Source organism: Panthera onca, chromosome B4 (assembly GCF_046562875.1).
Source record: "Panthera onca isolate mPanOnc1 chromosome B4, mPanOnc1 haplotype 2, whole genome shotgun sequence".
Lineage (NCBI taxonomy): Eukaryota > Metazoa > Chordata > Mammalia > Carnivora > Felidae > Panthera > Panthera onca.
Window position 1 is genome coordinate 69,478,505 of NC_138345.1, and position 16,466 is coordinate 69,494,970.

A 16,466-nucleotide genomic window follows, 5' to 3' on the forward strand; every position below is an offset into this window, starting at 1 on the left:
TGCTTTCGACTTAGGAGTAACGTGCTTATATATGTTAGTGAAGTTCTGTAATTCAGTCTTTATGAGATTTATGTGCATCGGGATCAGCTGCGGAGCCTTGGTAAAGCCCAAATATACTGGGTCATGCCCTCAGAGATTCTGATTCGGTAGGTGTGGTTTGATGCCCCTTAATTTGCATTTCTGTCACTTTCCTAGGTAATATTGAGCCAGGTCTTTGAACCTGCATTTTCAGGAACACTGCTCTAATTCATACTTACCCCACCCTCTTCTACTCTGCCTCAAGTTTCCATTCACATTCTTGATTTCTTTACTTTCTATTGATGATTTCTATGATTCTTTACTCAGGTAAATGCCTTCTAAAGAGGGATTTCTCATGTTTTCTCTTCTTGAAATGAACATTTTTCTCTTTACCCTTTTCATGTTCTTTTTTCCTTCAGTGCCATTCTCTTTTACCTTGTTCCTTTGTCTCATGTTCTCCTGTTGATTTTTGGCTCTTTATCAATTAATATTTTGCATCTTAGTTTAAAAGTTTCTCTTACAGTAAATTGACCTTTTCCTTCACCCTCAAGATATGATCAAATAATCCCTTTCCTTCAAAATATTGTTCTATTTCTCTTTTCCTTCCTCTGCCAAACTTTTGGAAGAAAACTAGTGGCTTAACTCCTTTAGTATATATATCTTGATTTCTTTTCTTCTTTTTTTTATATTGATTTTTTTCTTATGAAATTTATTGTCAAATTGGTTTCCACACAACATCCAGTGCTCATCCCAACTGGTGCCCTCCTCAATGCCCATCATCCATTTTTTCCTCTTCCCCACCCCACCCCCCATCCACCCTCAGTTTGTTCTCTGTATTTAAGAGTCTCTGTGGTTTGCCTCCCTCCCTCTCTGTTTGTAACTATTTTTCCCCCTCCCCCTCCCCCCTGGTCCTCTCTTGAGTTTCTCAGAATCCACATATGAATGAAAATATATGGTATCTGTCTTTCTCTGCCTGACTTATTTCACTTAGCATAACACTCTCCAGTTCCATCCACGTTGCTACAAATGGCCAGATTTCATTCTTTCTCATTGCCAGGTAGTATTCCATTGTATATATAAACCACATCTTCTTTATCCATTTGTCAGTTCGATGGACATTTAGGCTCTTTCCGTAATTTGGCTACTGTTGAAAGTGCTGCTAAAAACATTGGGGTATAGGGGCGCCTGGGTGGCTCAGTCGGTTAAGTGTCCGACTTCGGCTCAGGTCACGATCTCGCGGTATGTGAGTTCGAGCCCCGTGTCGGGCTCTGTGCTGACTGCTCAGAGCCTGGAGCCTGTTTCAGATTCTGTGTCTCCCTCTCTCTCTGACCCTCCCCCGTTCATGCTCTGTCTCTCTCTGTCTCAGAAATGAATAAAGGTTAAAAAAAACAAAAAAAACAAAAAAAACAAAAAAAGATTGGGGTATAAGTGCCCCTATGCATCAGCACTTCTGTATCCTTTGGATAAATTCCCAGTAATGCTGTTACTGGGTCATAGGGTAGATCTATTTTTAATTTTTTGAGGAACCTCCACAGTGTTTTCCAGAGCAGCAGCACCACTTTGCATTCCCACCAACAGTGCAAGAGGGTTCCCATTTCTCCACATCCTCACCAGCATCTATAGTCCCCTGATTTGTTCATTTTAGCCACTCTGGCGTGAGGTGGTATCTGAGTGTGATTTTGATTTGTATTTCCCTGATGAGGAGCGACGTTGAGCATCTTTTCATGTGCCTGTTGGTCTACTGGATGTCTTCTTTAGAAAAGTGTCTATTTGTGTCTTCTGCCCATTTCTTCACTGGATTATTTGTTTTTCGGGTGTGGAGTTTGGTGAGCTCTTTATAGATTTTGGATACTAGCCCTTTATCCGATGTCATTTGCAAATATCTTTTCCCATTCCATCTGTTGCCTTTTAGTTTTGTTGATTGTTTCCTTTGCAGTGCAGAAGCTTTTTATCTTGATGAGGTCCCAATATTTCATTTTTGCTTTTAATTCCCTTGCCTTTAGAGATGTGTCAAGTAAGAAATTGCTGTGGCTGAGAGGTCAGAGAGGTGTTTTTCCTGCTTTCTCCTCTAGGGCTTTGATGGTTTCCTATCTCACATTCAGGTCCCTTATCCATTTTGATTTTATTTTTGTGAATGGTGTAAGAAAGTGGTCTAGTTTCATTCTTCTGCATGTTGCTGTCCATTTCTCCCAGCACCATTTGTTAAAGAGACTTTTTTCCATCGGATATTCTTTTCTGCTTTGTCAAAGATTAGTTGGCCATACATTTGTAGGTCCAATTCTGGAGTCTCTATTCTATTCCATTGGTCTATGTGTCTGTTTTTGTGCCAATACCATGCTGTCTTGATGATTACAGCTTTGTAGTAGAGGCTAAAGTCTGAGATTGTGATGCCTCCCGCTTTGGTTTTCTTCTTCAATATTACTTTGGCTATTCGGGGTCTTTTGTGGTTCCATACAAATTTTAGGATTGCTTGTCCTAGCTTTGAGAAGAATGCTGGTGCAATTTTGATTGGGATTGCATTGAATGCATAGATTGCTTTGGGTAGTATTGACATTTTAACAATATTTATTCTTCCAATCCATGAGCAGGGAATGTTTTTCCATTTCTTTGTATCTTCTTCAGTTTCCTTCATAAGCTTACTATAGTTTTTTCAAAAAATAGAAAGGGAAGGAAAACTTCCAGACTCATTCTGTGAGCCAACATTACTTTGATTCCGAAAACAGACAGAGACCCAGCAAAAAAAGAGAACTACAGGCCAATATTCCTGATGAATATGGATGCAAAAATTCTCAACAAGATACTAGCAAATCGAATTCAAAAGCATATGAAAAGAATTATTCACCATGATCATGTGCGACTCATTCCTAGGCTGCAGGGCTGGTTCAATATTTGCAAATCAATCAATGTGATACATCACATTAATAAAAGATAAGAAGCATATGATCCTGTCAATTGATGCAGAAAAAGCATTTGACAAAATTCAGCATCCTTTGTGAATAAAAACCCTCGAGACAGTTGGGATAGAAAGAACGTACTTAAACATCATAAAAGCCATTTATGAAAATACTGATTTCTTAAAATCTGCTTTGGTTTCCAAAGTTTTATTGGACAACCCATTCACTGGTCACGTGACTCCGAGGTCTTAAATGTAGAGATCTCTGCCAGTCTGTACAGTACTTTATATTAACTCTCCTTTACCCTTTAAAATTTCTGTTCCTTTGCTTTGTAGTCAATGCTTTTCATTTTTGCTTTTCTGATTACTTCTATTTTTATTCACAATAATACCCTTTAATCCTTCTCTGCTTTTTCTTGAAGTGTGGAATACTTTCCCTACCATCTAAATCTGTGCTATCTAATATGATAGCCAGTAGCCAAATGTCCCAGTTGCAATATGGCTAGTTCTGACTGAGATAATCTAATCTGTGAGTATATAATATGTACTGGATTTTCAAGATGTAAGATGAAAAAGAGAATGTAAAATGTTTCACTAAGTTTTAAAATCTTGAATATATGTTAATAATATTTTAGATATACTGGCTTAAATAAAAATATTGCTAAAATTAGTTTTACCTGTTTCTCTTTTTAAATATAGCTATTACACCTGTGGCTTGATTATATTTCTGTTCAGCAGTGTTCATCTTTCCTTAAAGATCCTCCAGATGAGTTTTCCATGTAATATACATTTCTCTTCTGAATTACAATACCAGTTCTGGAACATTTATTCCCCACCCCCCCACCCCCCATAACATACTAAGCTTCTTTAGAACCAGGGTAATTCCCCATAGTGCTTTACATATACTGGGATATAGAGATAAAAGAGATAGAAATATGAAAAAATGTATATACATACAAAATAACATGAATAAAGGACTTGGCTAGCATTATCACTTTGTCAAAGAGGATACTTACAGTAGATAATGACTGTTGTGAGGTTTTTGCTAAATATGATGGGAAATATGAGAGCTTGATGTGAAGGGGAGGTGAGACTTTGCTCTGAGATATTAAAAATCTAACATGTACTTACCCCAAGCATATTCAGTCACCCCAGGCCACGCTGGTGGTTCTGAACTATGCTGTTGTGATTTTACCGCCATCTGGTGTCAGGATTAGGAAACTGTAGTTCAGCCTTTTGCCTACTCCCTTACCCTGCCTCCTGCTGGAGAAAAGTAGGCACTCTTTCCTCTGCATATGAGCCTGTATCTTCACACCCTAGATAAGTTATCAATAGGAACTCTAATTTCAGTGTAGGAAACCTTTATTCTCCTCCTCGGAGTAGGCTTTCCTTGGCTTCCCTAGTAACTTACCAGTTTCCCTCATGTTTCTGTGGCTATTCTGTTTCATTCTCAGATAGCCCATTTCTCTCCCAATGTAGTAATTTCCTAGTCCTAAGTGTTCCCTTAATCTAGTCCTAGATTCTAGGTCCTACCCAAGGCTTTAAATAGAAAAAATTACATAATAATCTATTTATAGAAAAATTTATAGTTATAGGCAAAAAGGTTCTTCTAATCTTGACATTGGTATGTCATTGGTAGGCAACTGCCTACTAAGATGTTACATGAGCATCTCAAGCTTAAAATATTCAAGGCTAAATGTGGATCTCCTACCCCACCCCAGTTTCTCAAATCTGTTTTTTTCCTTTCAGTAATCCATCATGCCAGGATTCTGGGAGTCATCTTGGCAACCCCCATCTCTTACTCTCATTAGTCAGACATTCACCATGTTCTACTGAGTCTACAAAGATACATTCTTGTGTGTGTTAAAGTAGTCCCCTGTTCTGACCTTATCTAAGCTACCACTGTCTTTTGTCTGCCTAAGCTCCTAATTAGTCTCCCTGCCTATACTCTTGACTGCATTCACATGTTTTATTTATTTATTTTTAAATTTTTAAAAATGTTTTTATTTATTTTTTTGAGAGCGAAGACAGAGTGTGAACAGGGGACAGACAGAGAGAGAGGGAGACACAGAATCCGAATTAGGCTCTAGGCTCTAAGCTGTCAGCACAGAGCCTGACACCAGGCTCAAAATCAGGAACTGTGAGATTATGCCTGAGCCGAAGTCAGATGCTTAACCAACTGAGCCACCCAGTCACTCCTATTTGTTTATTTTTTTAAGTAGGCTTCACACCCAGCATGGGGCTTGAACTCACAACACTGAGATCAGTGCTTAGCAACTGAGCCACACAGGTGCCCTGCCCCCTATGTTTATTTGTTTAATATCAGCCTCTCCTAGCCTGAGAGTTCCATGATGAGGGAGGGACTGCATGCATTTGGTTCACCATTGGGTCCCCAGCACCTAGTATAGTTCCTAAGATGTGGGTAATGCTTATATAGTCACTTGGTTCTCAGTGATGTTGATATGGCTCCTGTTGTTTTGGTAACTCAACTTGAATGTATTAGAATTTCTTGAATTCTTTATTTTGGCAGTAGTTATTTTGTCAGTTCATTTATCATGAATGAGTTTTAGTTATTTTCTACTTTGGTCCAGGAAACTCAATTGTACCTGTAAGGACAATATGTATTGGGTATTAATCTGCCAATGACAACTTATATATTAGGGACTGCTGATCAATATACTGAAATTATTTTCTTTTTTTTTAAGTGTATGTTTATTTATTTTGAGAGAGAGAGAGAGAGAGAGAGTGAGAGAGAGTGTGTGTGTACAAGCAGGGGGAAGAGCAGAGAGAGGAGAGAGAGATAATACCAAGCAGGATCCACACTGACAGTGATGTGGAGCTTGATCTCAAAACCCGTAAGATCATGACCTGAGCTGAAATCAAAAGTTGGACACTTAACTGACTGAGCCACCCAGGCACCCCCTGAAATTATTTTCTGAGAATTTGAAATTACAGGCCAGTGGCTTATCTCTCAGCATTCTTCTGTCTGAAATGCAGTGTTCCTTAATTTTAATATGGAAGTATACTTGCTAAATCTTCAATTCAAACCTGTTTGACTCCGGGTGTTCCTTTAAATAGAGGCCCAGGTCTTGATAGTTTTAGTAATTTTGGTTTGCTTTGATATTTTAAAGTTGGTTTTGTTTTCTAAAGTTTTAAAACTCAGACTTAATTTCTGCTTTGAATTGATTATATTGCTTAATAAGGAAATTCAATTTGTAAAAGTAGAGGTGAGTTATTATAAGCTGTTGTTTAGAGGTAAGCAACAATCTGTACACTAAGGATGCAAACTCAAGAGAACAAGGACTTAATAGGTATATACCAGGGTTTCTCAACCTTGGTATTACTAACATTATGGGTCAGATAGTTTGTTGTTGTTGTTGTTGTTGTGTGTGTGTGTGTGTGTGTGTGTGTGTATGTACATACGAGACCTGTCCTGGGCATTGTAGGATTTTAGAGCATCTCTGGTCCCTACTCACAAGTGGCAACCCCTCCTCTCCAGCTGTGACAACAAAAATGTCTGTACACATTGCCAACTGGCACGAGGGAAGCAAAATCATAGCAATTAAAAAACCAGTAGTATAGACTATAGAAGAGGATCATAGTCTATTAAATGTCTCACTTGGGAAATCTCTGGCATTCTCTAGATGTCACTGAGAATATGGTAGCTCTGTGGAATATTGCTAATGGCAAATGGAAGTAGAGACTATAGGACTGTGTTTTTCACAGTTTAAAATTTCTGTTTGCTTAGAATAAAGTAACTTTTGCCCTTAACTACTTGGTTCTACCCCAAACTGAAGAAATGTAGCATTCTAAATCACATTTCACCAATAAAATTTCATTTTGTGGACTGACATTAGAAGTTTGGTGGTGATTAAAAAAAGGGGGGGGAGTGGGGAACCAAGATTACAGTAAAGAGCAGCTTGTAATCAGAGCTTTTGCCATTTGTATTGTGTATATATAACTTACAGGATATAATTCACTTTTTCTTTCCCCAAAGGGACATGAGAGACGGCTTTAGAAGAAAAAGTTTCTACCCTTCCCATTATGCAAGAGACCGATCTCCTCATAAAAGAGACCCTCCTTTTTTCAGAGAATCGCCTGTAGGTCGAAAGGATTCTCCACACAGCAGGTCTGGCTCCAGCGTCAGTAGTAGAAGCTACTCTCCAGAAAGAAGCAAAACGTACTCTTTCCATCAATCTCAACATAGAAGTATGTATTTTTAAGACTTCTTTTACAATCTCCACTAATGAGGAAGTATTGATTCAGATTGCCTTATAGGTATTGCTAAGAGAGAAATTTTTTTAGCCTTTTATTTTGAAAATTTTGAAACTTCTAGAAAAGTTAGTATAATAAATACCACACAGATTTTTTTGGAACCGTTTCAAGTTGTCCACATTGACATTTTACTTCTCATTCTTCAACACAGAAGATATGTGTTTGTAATCATGTTGGAAAGTTATACACTCTTATATTTTCTGCTAGTTCCTGTGTTAGTCCATTCTCTTCAGTCTTCTGTCAGTAGAAGACATCTATCTCTATATATCTGATTAGTATATTTTTCATGAAAAATCTCAGTGGTTTCTCCTAAATACAAGGTGTAGCCTTATTTATAGATGTTAGAGCTAAATCCTACCTTAGGTTCATTTTTTTTTTTCCAACCTCCAATTTGTTTGTTTGTTTGTTTTATTTGGAGTACCTAGACATGCATGGCATTCTGTGCAATCATAGCATGTCATTCTGGCTGAGTTGCTCAGTATGTATTGGAATAAATAAATGAAGCAACTTTTTTAGATAATCTGTTTTATCTTTCTGGACTCCACTGCCTACAATTGAACTCATTTACAAACACTTCCTCCTGCCTGCTAAATGCAAGGCACTGTGTTAGATAGAAGGATATCCCTGTCACCAGGGACTGGAATATATTTAGGTATTTTCCCCTTAACTAACAACAATTTTATCAATATGTAAATATAACAGAGACAAGATATTTTTTTAAATTTTTTATTTCTTTGAGAGACAGAGTGCATGAGTGGGGGGTGGGGCAGAGAGAAAGGGAGAAAGAGAATCCCAAGAAGCTCTGTACTGTCAGTGTGGAGGCCAACGCAGGGCTCAAACCCACAAACTGTGAGATCATGACCTGAGCCGAAATCAAGAGTTGAACATAACCAACTGAGCCACCCAGACACCCCTAAAATGTAACTTTGATATAAGAATTGATGTGTCATAAATGAGTTAACCTGGCATGAGCAGGTCAAGGTGAGAGAGATTCTCACTCTGGGGGTTAGAAGAACACATCATGGAGGAAATGACATTTGGGCTCATCTTTTATTTGAGATTTCTACAAGTAAAAGTATCTTCTAGGTGGGGAGAATTACAAGCCAAGATACAGACACCAGAAAAGTCAAGGATATTTCTTTTTCTTTACCTTTTTTTTTAAGTTTCATTTGTTTATTTTTTGAGAGAGAGAGAATGAGCAGGGAAGGGGTAGAGAGAGAGGGAGAGAGAGAGAGAATCCCAAGCAGGCTCCCTACTATCAGCATGGAGCCTGATGGGCTCAAACCCACAAACTGTGAGATCATGACCTGAGCTGAAATCAAGAGTTGGATGCTCAACCTACTGAGCCACCCAGGCACCTCTCTTTTTCTTTACTTTTTAACTTCCTTCCTATTAAATGTTCTTCCAAAGTATAAGAGTTTTAGTTTAACAGCATTTGCTTCCTACATGTTCGGACTGAGAGAAGGTTACTTCAAATCATTAGATTGTCTCCATTGTAGCTGTTGCTGGATTCCTTTATTTAATGAAAATTTATCAATTTTTTACTGATTTCAGAGCTAAGTAGAGTGGGGCTTCCAAAAAAATATATTTTTGGATACATGTATATGAATGGTCATACAGGAGGTAAGAATGTCATTTGAAGGATTTATAACAAACATTGTAACTTACATATGCCCACTTGCTTAAAATAAACATATAGTTCCAGGTAACTGAAAGCTTTTCTGTGGAGTTCAGGCTCTACAGTTTGGTATTTTCTCCTTTGTTTTACTTCCCTCTTTCCCACCCTCTCCCCTTTCAAGAGGATAAATAACATCTGAGTTCTAAAGTACACTCATATGCACAGATGTAAATATTAGCCAGACACCTTCTGAGAAGATGTATTTTTTTTGATGTGTCTGACTTAAATACAAATATAATGATTAAGAGGAGGAAAGTATCTTTGGAAACTGATTATGAAGGCTTTTGAACAAAACATGAGTAAAATGGAAGCTTAAGATTCTTGACAGCTTGTAGTGAACCTAATTATTAGTGAATTTGTCTTTTTCCAATTCTCCTCTAAAACATATTTTTAGGGAGGAATTTTATGTCAGCTTTCCGCCTGGTAGTTAGTAGCCGAAACTTTAAAATCTTGAGATGAAATTGTAGGGAAGGCACATGTGATGCTCCTGTCTTAGGGTCTCCGTATACTTTTCCCCATCCTTTGTGGTCAAATTGTTTTACTATCTGGAGTGATGAATAGATAACAGAGAAAGCTGGGAAACTAAAATACGGTGCAAATTGAGTGAAATAGAACATATGACTTTGGTATGCCTTCATGTTTATATTATTAAGTCATTTAGCTTCAAAAGTTAAGTTCTTTAATCAAGAAAAATGTTTGTTCTGGGAAAACTCTCTTTACAAGTTACTTGGGTTGTAACACTTTGGACTGAGCTATTGAAATGTTTTTCTATACTCCTTTCATGTAAATAGTTTTCAGAATAGTTACATAAAATCATCTTGCAAAAAGTTAATGGAGAAGTCTTATTTTAAACATTAAATAGAAAAAGTAACTGTTATGTTACACATTTCTGATACCAATTCTTGCTTTGAATCTAAATGTCACAGATAGTGATGGCACCTTGCTGTTCTTCAAAAAAGGACTGCGAAACAGGGTCCTTAAATTATCATTTAAATTGTGTTAATTAACAACAATGTGTTAATTTAGTTTTTTAATGTAAGTTAAAATTTAGGCAAAAATTTTAAATGTTTCTACAAATAACAGGTAAAAACAATTTTCTTACTTTCCTAATGCCCTCATTTTGCTAAGTTTAACTTTTAATTTTTTGCTTTTTGTTCATACTTTTCAGAGTAATTTTAATTTAATAATCACTAGTAGTTTGGCCATGGTAACCATTTAAAGATTAATTCTTCCTGATTCTTCTGTGCATTTAGTGTATCTCTTATATGATTAATTATAAGCCACAGAGTGGTTTTCACTACTTTTTTATCTTAACTACTTATTTCCCATTTTGTGCTTACACTCACATATACATGTCTACATATGTATTTGATTAAATTTCTTCTATAGCCTTTTGAGTTAAACCTGTAAACCTTTTACTGCTTTGTAGAGTAATTATCCTCCTAAATCAAAATGTTATTTTCATTCTGTGCTTTATATATAAGAATTTTCTGCCTATAACTTAATTGGGTTTACCTGTTCATACCTGTCACTATAATATTATTTTTTGTTCCTTTTTGTTGTCCATATTTATATGCTAAGTGTAGGTTGTCCTAGTTAACCTCATTGCCTTTCCCTTTGTTCATTATGATACTGTTCCAGTTAAAATTGTTGTATATGTATCCCCTATATTTTTACTTGAAGTTTATTATTTTTATTCCTATTAATTCAACCAGATATTTCCCCATTTGTCAACCCTCAGATATTTATTTCCTTTTTTCCTCCTCTTTCTCAATTGAATCTCATTATTTTCCTATCGTACTCTTTTGTTGAGGATAATGATTTAACATTAATAGGTGATACCAGAAATCACTCAGGTCAGTTTCCTGTCCTCATTCTTTGTTAAAATACTTCCTGTGGTAAATTTACTATATCAGTCCAGTACTTCCATCTTTGTATAGTTCATTTTTTATGATACAATTAAAGCTTGTCTTATAACATCTATGCAATACTAGTTATTTGTCTTAGAGCCATAAAAATGTTTCTTCTTTTTTTATGTTGTAACATTTCATGTATCTGAAGAATACAATCATAATCTTCTTGGTTTTTTTTTTCCCCCCACAGGTTCAAGTATATTTAGTTCCTTCAGCTTTTATTTGACATGTTTTCAGAACTTTGCTTTCCTAATTTTCTTTCTGTTCCTTTTAAGTTGTGATGCCAGAAGTGAACTTTTACTTTGTCAACTGGACTGTATTACTGGCCCTTATTGAGACTGTAGGCAATTGAAACCTAAGCCATCTTCACATATATTACTATTTAACAAAATGCCCTTCAGCCTGTACTTTTTTTTTTCATGTAGTTTATACATTAAAAGAAATCTAGGAATGCTAAATTTCATATAATTAACTTTAGCTTATTATTTTCTTCTATAGATATCTTAAACTCTCAGTGATTCTGTATATTTGCAGCAGATAAAAATAGCAGTTTCATCGACAAAGGAAATATGCTTTGGGTTTTTTATTAGTCATTAATAATTATGTTGACTGGCAGATAGCCAAATTTAGAAACCTCTAGAGACTTCTGTCTGTGGACTTCAACCATTTTTCTGCATTGTTTTTAACTAGTTGTGATCCTCTTATCTTCCTTTTATCTTGAGGATTTCATGGAAGACTTTATCAGGTGCTTTCTTGAAACTCTTAAGTTAGAATGAATTTCCTCTATCAAAAAGGGACATAAAAATTACCTTGTTTTGCTTTGTAAATCCATTGTGGCTCTACGGATGATTATTTAAATACATGGAAACTACATCTTTGTTAATTTGTTCTAAACATTTGCCTATGGATTATTCAGATTTATCACTGATGCTTATACATTAATTAAGCTGTTTGACATTTTGGTAGAATTTTTAAAATTCCATTACTGTGGAAGATTTGCAAGCTTATTATTTTTGTTGGGATATATATCTTTTTTTCTGTAGCTCTGACTTTGGGCCCAGTATCCCTTTATTTTCTTGAGATCAGCAGCTGTTACTAAGAATAGAAGATTTATTTTATTGTATTGTATTGTATTTTTTATTTTATTTTAATTAAAATTTATTTATTTTGAGAGAGAGAGATGTGCACACACAAGCAGGGGAGGAGCAGAGAGAGAGTGAGAGAGAAAATCCCATGCAGTCTCAGCACTATCAGCACGGAGCCCGATGCAGGGCTCAAACACACAAATCGTGAGGTCATGACCTGAGCCGAAATCAAGAGTCAGACACCTAACCGACTGAGCCAGCCAGGTGCCCCTAGAATATCATTTTAAAGACTGTCATTCATCAGTGTTTAATCCTTTTTGCAGGTACATCTTCTAAGATGACTGAAAATGTACAAGAATTAAAAATACTATTTTGAGAAGAGTGTATTTGGAAGGTAGACTCCATTATTAAACTTAGGTGTAATGGGAAAAGAGACATGTCTTAAGACCTTTGGCTGTGAATATATTTGGAAGTCGACATGACTCTTTGGATTATTACCGAAATTCCAATAAATTTAAAGGTTTAATTCTGCATTTAAAAAGAAGGCTTCTTTGGTGCAGGTTTAGAGTGGTGATGGTAATAGAAATCAGAGCATGTATATTTTAGGTAATAGGGAGGACAAACCCATTCTCTTGGCAGCTGAATATCATAGCATTTTTTGGTTTGAAAGTGACTGTATTTGTGTTCAGTACTCATACAGTCTTGTATTCATCAAAGATATATTTCACATAAATGGTTTGCCAAGCAAGAGGGATCCAGTCTTTGCTCTCTGAGTTTATGATCTGGTGAGGGGGACAAACCAGACATTCCATAGGAATAGACATTTTAGGTAATGTCTGAAGAGTGAGTAGAAGTTGGTAGAAGGAAGGAAGTGGAGAAGGATTATTCGGATGAGTGTTGTATCATATTAGGAAATCCTGAACTATATTTTAGTATTTTCTTAGAAGATCTTGGACTTTGATCCAATGTACTGTGCTGTTGAATTTGATTGTACAATATATTGTTCTTGATTGAGAATCTGTTGATTACTCATGAGAGCTTTGGCTATGAGTTTCCTGGGTGAATCCTAGGAATACAGGTATAGCTTTTCTGGCATCACAATGATTAAGATTCTAAAAACAGTAATCAATTAATGATGTTTCCATATGTGTAGGCATTTATAACATCTCTGTTTAGGGACTTAATACATTTTGTCAGCATACATTCAGAATATGTACAGTTAGTATAATGTTTTATTTATATTTTTTAAAGCAAGCCCATGTGGTTTTAGCTGATGTATTAAAAGGAGAGTTCTGTTCAGAAGTTCACTTCCAAATATTCATAATTAATCTACCTTTACTTGTTACATCTCTAACCTCTTAGAGATGATTGTTTTGGGGAAGCAGAGGTGGCATAAGCTTTCGCTACCCCTTTATCTAGTTTCTTTTTTTTCTGTCATTTTTATTTGGTGTCTGTACCACAAGACCATTTCTCTTGTGTCCTTTCCATTTTCTCTTTCATACCTTCTTGACCAATAGGGTCTCTGGGAAATCATGTTCTTCCCAACCAAGAGCCCCAAATTTTCAGGTCGTTATTCATGATCCAGAAAATAAATCCTTTCGTTAGCATCTGTGTAGCCACCACATCTTCATTTGTTCATGTCTTCATTTCTCTTTCACAGCTTCAGCTGTCAAAGGAGATGTGAATGTCCTACCTGTGCTGTGAAGTTTGTTTACTGATAAGACTTTCATGCAGAAGTACCTGTTTTCCTCCTGTATGTTAGGCATTGTACCAAGAATTGAAAGGTTTTAAGACATGGTCCCTAACTTTCTCCTCTCTAATGATGATTTTAATATTTTTTCCTAGCAGTGTCCTTTGTTCTTACATGGGTTATCAATAATTAATAATAGTTGGTAGGCTTGGAGGAGTCTAGTTCTTTTCGTCATCACTTTCCAGAAGAAGGTACATTTCTGAAGTTTTATTTTGTTCAAGGAGTCATCAGATATTGTTGATGTTCATATCAGCTATTCTATTCAAAGAGTCACCAAATATTGTTAAATCTTATAATACTTTTAAATGTTTGTTGAAACATTAAGTTGCTTCTCCATGGGAAGAACTTTTTACCTCAGCTGTGGAAACAATGTTCCTCTTCATCTTCTTCCTCCTCATTTATTCTTTTACTTACCAGTACATTGACTTGGATTTCAACTTTCATATTGCCACCTTCAGAATTGTCCTTTCCTAGTTTCTTCTATTCTAATTTGGAGTTCACTTTATTTAGCATGTTACAGCAAAAGTGTTGAGTCTTTTTGCCCTGCTCTCAAGCAGGGAGTTAGGGTCTGCTTAGTAAGATCACCTGTGAGGTAAATTTGAAGTAAAGGCTAAATAGCTGAGGAGTAGCATCCTATTAGTTAGAAGTATAAAGGTAGGAGTGAACGAAGTGGATTTAAGAGACATTTGTATTCATAGTGTTGGTTGGAGCCATGTAAGAGCAGCAAGCAAAAACGAAGTTAGGAGGAATACTCACATTTAGGAAATAATAACCAACAGAGAAGAAAGAGAAAGATGTAGTTAGTAATATGTAGGAGGACAAACACAGAAGTACAAAGGCATGAGAACCAAATGGCAATATATTAAGAAAAACTTGTTTTATTTTTTAGTTTTTTGAAATTTATTTATTTATTTTTAATGTTTACTTTTGAGAGAGAGAGAGAGCGAGCGAGCAGGGGAGGGGCAGAGAGGGAGACACGGAATCCAAAGCAGGCTCCAGGCTCCAGCTGTCAGTACAGAGCTTGACGCAGGGCTCGAACTCAGGAACTGTGATAACATAACCTGAGCCTAAGTTGGTTGCTTGACCTACTGAGCCACCAGGTGCCCTTATTTGTTTTTTGTTTTTTGTGTTTTGTTTTTTTTTAAGTAATCTGTGCCCAATTTGGGGCTCAACCCCACAACCCCAAGATGAAGAGTCCTATGCTCTACTGAGTGAGTCCACCAGGTGACTCAAGAAAAACTTGTTTTTAAATCATTAAAATACTATAATAGAATACAAGAGGAGAACACTTTAGTTTTAATATAAACAGATCATTGAAAACTCTAAGATGAAGAGTGTGAGCATAATAGGGTTTTTTCCATTATCTCTTGTGTTAAAAAACAAAACCGTGTAAAACTTAGTGGGTTAATACAAGCACTTATTTATGAATCTGCAGTTTGAGCTGGGTTCAGCTGGGTGATTTTATTGGTCTGTTGGGATATTATTAAACAGCCCAAGCTTTTTTTTTTATGGATAGGAATCTGTAGTTAAATGTGATTACTACAGTGTCTCTGAAATTTGGTATCAAAATCAATAAATCAATAAACACAGCAGCTGTAGTGTGTTGATAGACTGACTCTCCAGGGGAACAGCACATGATTTGTGGTATTTGCCATGGAGTGAATACTACCATCTCAGGCTACTGATGTGGAGTCACTGAACTTGGAGTTTGGAAGAGATGTGGACTAACCACGATTATCAGCTAATATGAGCCATCCCTAGACTCCAGACACTTCTTGTAAATTGTCAGTGTTCTCATCTCTTGATCTACAAAGAATTTGAAGCAAGTTAATAAAATAAACACATTACAAAAAAGGATTCAGTAAATTGGTGAAGAATTTTCTATAGGAGAAACATGTGACAATAAAAGTCAGAGTAAATGCCACTGTGAAGGTGCTGAACAGTTGTAGTTGAATAAGGATTTAGCTAAAACAAAGAACTGTTCAGTAATAGTGTTCACAGTGTACTTTAGAAAAAAAAAACAAACAACAGATCACCTGCTGAGGAGGAACAAAAATTGTCCTGATGACAGATCAGTTAACACAGGGAGAGGATATTGCATCTTTTAACAACATTCTTGCAGAAGTAGGACGGCAAATGTTGGCATATTTCTTAAAATATATTTTTTAAGTTTATTTATTTTGAGAGAGAATGAGAGAGCCCACGTGTGCAGGGCAAAAAGAGGGAGAGAGAATCCCAGGCAGGCTCGACACTGTCAGTGCAGAGCGCAAGTGCGTGGCTTGTACTCACAAACTGAGATCATGACCTGAGCTGGAATCAAGAGTCTTGACACTCAGCTGACTGGGCCATCCAGGCAGCCCCTTAAAATATTTTTTTAATGCAAGGTGCTAACTGTACCAAAACAATTCTCAGAAAAAAATTAAAGTGGCAATTTGAGATCTGTACTAGAAAATTTTGTAATGTTAAGGAGTTTGCATCTTATTGGAAAGATATCTGGGAGCTCTTATTAGCATATTTATGGTATTTAAACTTAATTATGTCTGCATCACTAAGCGATGTGTGGGTAAGGAAGCTAACAAAATATTTACAAGATTGTAAATATGGGGCAATTAAGGGTTCTAGCAAGACAGTAGTTGTGGATTTGTTTATAAAGAAAATCCATATATGAGAAATTTTGTATGAGAAGAAGTAGCAAGATTTAGTAATGGGCTACTTTTGAGAGTAAGTCAGAATGACCTTTGCAGATAGTTACTGTAAGCCCAGGTAACTGATATGATACACCATGAAAACTTTGCCAGTATTCTTTTTAATTCTTAGTGGTGATTCATCTTTCTCTCTTGAGTTTGTGTGTGTG

At 36.2% G+C, this 16,466-nt stretch overlaps 1 protein-coding gene across 8 annotated transcripts in view; it reads left to right on the plus strand.

Moving 5' to 3' along the window:
- Window positions 1-16,466, plus strand: part of PPHLN1 (periphilin 1) — a 138,764-nt gene that overhangs the window by 52,411 nt on the left and 69,887 nt on the right. For all 8 annotated transcript variants that reach the window (XM_060657896.2, XM_060657900.2, XM_060657901.2 and 5 more), the window contains one exon: window positions 6,909-7,120. In XM_060657896.2, coding sequence (XP_060513879.1) covers window positions 6,909-7,120 — 212 coding nt within the window. The remainder of the gene's footprint in view (window positions 1-6,908; window positions 7,121-16,466) is intronic.